General features: G+C 44.5%; 1 protein-coding gene across 1 annotated transcript in view; it reads left to right on the top strand.

Moving 5' to 3' along the window:
- LOC113203783 (tenascin-like) overlaps positions 1–7,265 on the top strand; it is a gene marked incomplete in the record, with an annotated part of 91,192 nt that extends 83,927 nt beyond the window's left edge. The window contains 4 exon segments of the mRNA XM_052272932.1: positions 1,953–2,103; positions 3,795–3,958; positions 5,598–5,927; positions 6,791–7,265. Coding sequence (XP_052128892.1) covers positions 1,953–2,103; positions 3,795–3,958; positions 5,598–5,927; positions 6,791–7,158 — 1,013 coding nt within the window.
- Positions 7,266–7,301: the final 36 nt, after the last annotated feature.

Genomic DNA, 7,301 nt, shown 5'->3' with positions numbered 1-7,301 from the left:
GGGGTGGTTGCCAGGATTTGCACCAGGCGTTTCGTTGTCCAGGAGTGACCCCTAAGATACCCTGAAATTTGTAGACCTCTAGCTCATCTCCTTCCTCTTACACGGACGACAGACGGACAGACAGACACGAGAGCGGTTGCATAAGCCCGCTTTAATGCTTTTTTAAAAGCAGAAGGGCGGGCTAAAAACAGTGTAAAGGAACGCCTCCTCCTTCCCTACTTTTGGCCCTCCATTGCCGACGCAATTTGATTGTAGCGACTTTTTCCAATTGAGAGCAGGCAATCACCTAGTTGGTAAACCCCTTTCTCGTGAAAAAAGAAATTTCCGACCTAATCGTTTCTCACAGAAGCTGCTGAAAACGGGCCCGGAGATCGTCACTGGAGTAATAGGCTTTGCTAATTGCTCAGCCAACTAGAAAATGTCAACCAATTTTATCTGTTTATCAAAACTGCTTCCGGTGCTTTTTGTTTCTTTTCTTTCTTTCCTCAGTGGAATGGTCTGTTGGAAAAGTGAACCCGTACAAGAAAAATTGCCTTTAGGATGTCTCTTTCAGAGACATCGCCAGACCACGTCTAGGCCTATGCTGGGGCAACTCAGAGACACTTAAAGTGGTTCTAGGAAGGATCTTTTAAGGCCAAAAATAGATATCCTAAAGCGAGCATGCGGACACCGAGCAGACTCTTGAGAGACGTTCGTTATGGGTGATTTCACCGAGATGTGAACATTGTGTGTTCTTCTCCATATTTCTTAAAATTAACGTTGCAAGGTGCCAGCGTACTACATTGTTATTTTATATCACTTAGTTTTACTTATCAGGTAAGGCTGAAACACTTATTTCAATTATAAAACCAATTAAAACTGGCGTGAAACAGCCGATTCGCAGTGTCCATAACCCTACCGTAGGTTGTTTATTTTCGTTTTACTCGGAGTCTTTTTGAAAGCAAACTCTAACCTCTCTACCAGAAAATTTGAAAGGAATGATAAATTACATCCAATCCCTGTCAATACTAGAACTTGACGAGAAATATGTTTAAATTGACTTCAAAGCCGTGTCTTGGAAACACAAAACCAGGCCCCTCCTCTGCTGGCGACAACTGGAAATGCGACTAGAAAAACGTGCGGGACATTTTTATGTTTGCTTCTCTCGTGAAATCAAAGCAGGGAGTACAACGAATTTAAATCACCCAGAGAATTATTCTTTATCAACATAATAAGTGCTTTTTGAGAATTATGAAAGTTGCCTGGCCGTTTCGTGCCGCTCTCCATCATCGTCATGCCACACGTTTGAATTAATCGTTCTATTAATGTCCTTACCTGCACTCAGATATCCTCGTTGCTTACAACTTAGTTAAAACCATTGTTATTGTGACGAAAATAAAAGTCGTCACTCACGTCATGATAAGTCAGCCTCAGCCGGCCTGCAGCCGAGAACATAACCTCTGTAACTCCCGTCGACTTGTCACGGGATCCGCTCGGTATCTCCCGTCGACGATGCGTCATGGTTCATGTAACTCCCATCGACTCCTGTGTAACTCCCGTCGACGATTTGCCATCTTTTTTGTAACTCCCGTCGACGTTTATCTACTCCCGTTAAAACGTAATTTGTTAAATAATGGCTAATCACTAAGCTTGGCCAGTACGCGGCTTTGATTCTTTGACCCACGATTGACGCAGTATGAAAAGATCCGCTCAAATCAAGAGCAAAAATAAACTCAAAATCTGTCCTGGATATGTGCACATCTCGGCGAACTCCAGCCTTATAGGGACTGCCCGGAGACAACGCAGAGACTGCGAGTAGACTTTGTGAAGGCATCAAGGAGACACTATAGAGACAAACAGGAGACACAGACACTATAGAGACACCCTGGAGACATTATACAGACAACAAGGAGTCAAAATATAGACATCCTGAAGACAACATAGACCGATTATTTGCCTTCTGTTTTTTACAGTGCCGCAAGGAAAAGTGTCTTCCCTTCGCTTTGCTGCCCGGACCAACAGCTCAGCTCTCTTTACGTGGGAACCAGATACACAGTGTGAAATGACTCATGGGCCTATCTCGCACTACGGTTACTGCTTTGAGAGCACAGGAAGCAAGGAAAGGTTTGTCAATTCTGCGCGACACTTATATGCCTGCTCTTCTAAGTCATCAGCTTTTTCATTTAAAATATTCTACTAGGATAGCGGTTACTCGGAAAAAGAGAGTAAGTTCTCCCAACGATGTGTTAGTTGATTACCGGAAAACTGGTTTTAGTTCCAGAAACCAACATTTAGTCGAGAGAACGAAGTTGTTGTTGGGAAAACGATCGCGTTCCTTCTGAGAAGCAAGGTTTCGTTCTCCCACCACAAGCCACGTTACTTTTTTTCCGTGTACACTTGTTCTTCTTCGCTTCTTCGCTTCAACAACATTCTTTGCAAAGAAAAACAATTTGTAACACACCCAGAACATGAGATTCTTAAATCAAGTAAATATCCTTGGAACAAATCAAATTCCTAGACCTGTGCTAGGAAATTGACTTGTTCCAAAGATATTTACTTGACTCGAGGACCTTGTTTTCTGGGCTTAGAGATGGGCGAACATGTTCGGGCTCGAAGGAACATCGAGCGGTTCGTGATCGCTCGAACACGAACATGAGATGGGCTGGTTTCGAAATGTTCGAGTACTACGAACAGAGTTCGTAGGCGAACAGAGTTCGTAGGCGAACTAACAGAATTAAAGAATGATTCAAAAAGACGCCATATATACTAGGTAGATGTACGCCAGACCACGTCTCGCGTAACAGGCTTCGCGATATCTCACGAAACACTGTTACGCTGCGACGCGCCTGGCATACATCTACCTAGGCCTGCGGCGCTGCTGACACCCGAGTCGGGCAAAAGGCAGAGTCGTAGATAGGCCTTCGGCTCTAAAGGACACAACTTTTACCCCCAGAATTTTATTTTGACGAGTTGCCCCACCAGACCATCAAATATCTGAGAAACAACATTAAAATGGTTTGGGGTCATTTTCGTGTGGAAATCGCCCTCTGGCGACTTAACGGTTAGAGATAGAGCAAAACGGACAAAATTTTGGCCCGTAGGGTTCTACTTTGACGAGTTACGTCTAAGAAAGATGTAAAAAAATATAAAATTAAAATTAATATTTTGGGTTTTTTGTTTTTGATTTTTTTGACAGGCCAATTTTTAAGCTAGAGGGCTCAAAATCAATACAGTTCTTGCTTTTCATGATACAAAGCTACACTAAAAATTTCAGGTTCCTAGCTCAAACCGTTCTCGAGTTATCGTGCGTACAGACAGACAGACAGACAAACACACAGACACGAAACTTTTTGATCATCACTGGAGTAATAGGCTTCGCTATCGCTCAGCCAATGAGATGTGATTAAGGGGGCCGTGGCAGGTTGATAGAAAACTAAAATTTTAGACGTTAATGGAACTATTGTAGCATGGAAAGCCTTTATATCTCTTAATCAAAACAAGTAATAATGGTTCGTGTTCGGACCAAATTGGAGCATAACCTTAACATTTTTGAGTTCGGTTCGTTCGACTAAAAAAAATGTTGTTCGTGTTTGTTCGAAGATTTTCAGACCAATTTTTTCGAGTTTGCCAGTTCGTTTAACTTCCAACTGGTTTGTTCGCTCATCTCTAGTGCCTTGATCATGCATATAAACCTAGGTTTGTTTGGAATCTTGTGAAGAATTTGTATTTTATTAAGATGTTAAATGGACTCAAATTAGCCGGTGTAAAATTGCCCCTGCCCATTCATATTGAGTAAAAGGCGTATGACTTTACAGTGGCTGCGATGCATCACGGGCGACAAACACGTCCCGTACCACTGTTGCGATCATGGAGCTACAGCCATTGACAGACTACAAGTTCAGTGTGATCCAGTACAACCCAGCCGGCAGCAATGCCGGAATTGCTGTCGCCGCCATCAACTTCACGACACACCACACTGGTACTAGCCCGCATCAAAAAAAATATTTTATCCAGAACTGTGCAATGAAGTAATAATGGGTGGGAGGAGAGCCCAGGAATAGACCCGAAAAGGCCGAATGTTGATGTTTTGAGCGAGTTATGAGGGGTTTTGAGTTGTTTCTAATGCTTTGGGTCTCTGAGGGATGAGCCTAGTAAGAAGAAGAAAAGAAGATGGCGGCGTAGCGTAGCGCGGACCCATAACAAAGTGACATAACCTGGTCACGAACCCCTTCTAAATAGAGGTTTTGGAGCTGTTGTCGGATATATTTCTGCTGGTTGTAAGCTAGTAGACATTAAAAACTGATTTGAAATACACTACTTTGAATATAAACGCAATTCCACGATGCAGCTTTCTGCTTTCTTATGGGTTCGCGCTACGCTACGCCACCATCTTCTTTTCTTCTTCTTACTAGGCTTATCCCTCATTTCTGAGCTCCGAAACAAACTGTATCTACCAAGGAAGATTTCAGTTTTCATAGATGTCTTAAACGAGCTTTCTTGACGGAATTATTTGGAAGTTGGTTTTGAAATACACTCTTAGAAAATTATAGAAATCTGAATAAGGTTTTGAACCTGGATGACTCTGGAGAGTGTTTGTGCGAAACTGAGGTGTCGAATACTTACAAGTGGTTAACTCGTCACTTAAATACTTGAAAGTGTGCAACTCTCCAGCTAAACACTTGCAAGTATTTAACTAGGGTTTGCGAAGTTACAACTGTTGAGTAGTTACGCACTTAATTTCTGCGAACTTCGCCGAGGTAATGAAGTCGGGGGTTTGATAAGTTAAGTGACAGTGTGCCAACGAATTGGCTTCAAACCGAGGGGGCAATGACTCCGAGAATCATGAGTACATCTGCCTAATCATCAGGTTAAAAATTAATCGAAATAAACAGAAGTTGTGTAAACTAAGTGGGAAACTGATGAAATTGATACAAATTAGTCGAATTAAGCGTTTGCTACCACCAGAAAACCTAAGGAATGAATATAAGTGGACGGGAACCACTGGGAATCACTGGGAACTTCAGAGCAGTACTTCAGAGTAGTACTGCTCTGAAGCTGGGAATCAAGTATTTCGGGAATCATGTGTACACATCTAAAGGGAGTTGTTGCCCCCTCGCTTCAAACGGAACTCTGCCTGCATTTGTCCGGCAACCCAGCCCTAAACTCAGGCTAAGTACTCAATGGTATGAGGTGAAGTTAAACAAAATGGTACAAGAAAGCAGCAGAGAGGCATCCTTTCAAATTTTGAGGAAGTTTAGTAATTTAGTGGGGCGTGGCAGACTATGCCGCTAGTGCATCGGGACGGGAAGGTAGGACATAGGGGACAAGCTGTCCTTGCGCGGAAAAAAAAACTTTAACAAAATGACTGAGAACGAGTACCATACGGTACCATGCCTCAGGGGACGATAGTAAGGGGACGATAGTAAGGGGACGAATCGACATGGAGCCTCCTTTCACAGCGCAAGTGCCATTCAAAGTAACTGTCTAAAAATGTCCCTTGACATTTACAGTGTGCTTTAGTGTATCGCTGAGCCAACAATCTTCTGCTGAAAAGTTGTACAAATTTTTGTCTGATGTCCTTGTGGCTTTGTGTAGTAAGTATATTTATATCCCTGTAGTGCCTGACCCTCCGCGCGAGCTGGACGTGTACCGCCTGAACCGCACGGCGCTGTGGCTGCGCTGGCTGCCCCCCGGCCGTCCCAGTGGGGCGCTCCGCTGGTACACCGTGGAGGTGGCGCCCGTCGTCACTCCAGGCAGCGCAAAGCCCAAGCACCGCTCGGAGCGCGTGGCTGCAGGGACGCGCTGCCCCGCGTGGCCAGACCACGTGTGCTACATCGTGGGCCGGCTGCGTCCACGCGTCACATACCTCATCACGGTCAGCGCCACCAACGAGCACGGCGACCTCCCCGGCGAGCATGCCACTGTGCAGGCCACGACCGACAAGAAGGGTAAGGAAAAATTACCAATCGCTCTCACGGCCGACCTAAGACTTTACTGCCTTCGAGATGAAGGTTGGACCGAACGCGTTGGATGGGGTCCCTACCACAACCCCACCTCAGTTCACCGACAGAGGAGGGTGAAGTTGGGAGTGGTTTTTGAACGTTTTGACAGTTTTTTGACTTTATGGGAGCTAAACGGTTGTCATGACTATCAGATGTGTCTTTACAGTTTGGCGGGAAATTTGTTTGTCCTGTTCCGAATTAAATCGAAATGTCCCTATTCCGGATCAAAATCACGTCTCGTCTGCACGCCTTCTGCTATGTCTCCAAAACAGTTGCAGTTACAGACCTAAAAAAATGCAATATATAAAGGAGAGGGTGGGCTACCGACCTCTCCCTTCGTGAGTGTTCTAGCACACGACTCCTAAAAGTCAAAAGTCACACTTAATCTAAAAGGACTCTTATCATCCATAGCGGGAGCAGGACGTTTAACCCAATCCATTTCACCCAAAACAATTTTCTCCCATAACCAGTTCGCCCCCGACAATTCACCCAATGCACTCTACCCAATGACGGTGTGTTTTTTGTGCACGTCTCAACCGACTGCATATTTGAAACTGATTTGAGACAAAAATGTGCATCAGTCGGATGGACACAAAAAATTGTTCTAGTAATAGGACGCTTATTCGTCCATTGCTAGATTAAAATTTGCATCTGCTTGAGATGTGCACAAAAACGCATCATTCTATGGGAAATAAAAATTCTTTTAGATTTATTGCGGGGGAAGAATATAAAATCCTGAACAAAACACTGACGTAAGAAACTATGCTTCGTAGACCTTTGACAGTGAAACGACCTCCATGTCCATACAGTGTCCGAGCCACCACAGGACCTGCAGGCAGTTGATATTACTGAACGTACTGCGCTCATCCGCTGGAAGCTGCCATCTAAATTGAACTCCGACCTGACATACTTCGAGGTGGCGGTGGCACGCCGCCTCTTCTCAGACGAAGAGGAGGTTGGCGAGGACTCGGAGGATCCAGATCCACGGCGCGTTCCGGCGACAGCCGAGCTGCCTCAATACGAGTACCCGCTGGACGGGCTGCAGCCAGGAGCTACGTACACCGCCACAGTCAGCTGTGGTTACGGTGGAAAGACTTCCATCGTCGACTTTACGACAAGACTTTCGGACGAAGAACAGTTCTTAGATAATCCAGAAGAAGGAAAAGAAAAGATGTAGACGAAGGCCCCAGAATTGACGTGGATTCAATTACTTTTTGTATATGATCGTACTGGTTCAACTTCACTTGCAATAAAGCAATAAAGCGGATGATTATCGAAAAATAATGTTTTCCTGTATTGTTATGTTTCTAAAACTGTGAC

This window comes from Frankliniella occidentalis, unplaced genomic scaffold (genome assembly GCF_000697945.3).
Source record: "Frankliniella occidentalis isolate FOCC.00 unplaced genomic scaffold, Focc_3.1 Scaffold231, whole genome shotgun sequence".
Lineage (NCBI taxonomy): Eukaryota > Metazoa > Arthropoda > Insecta > Thysanoptera > Thripidae > Frankliniella > Frankliniella occidentalis.
This window is presented reverse-complemented; position numbering and strand designations above follow the sequence as displayed.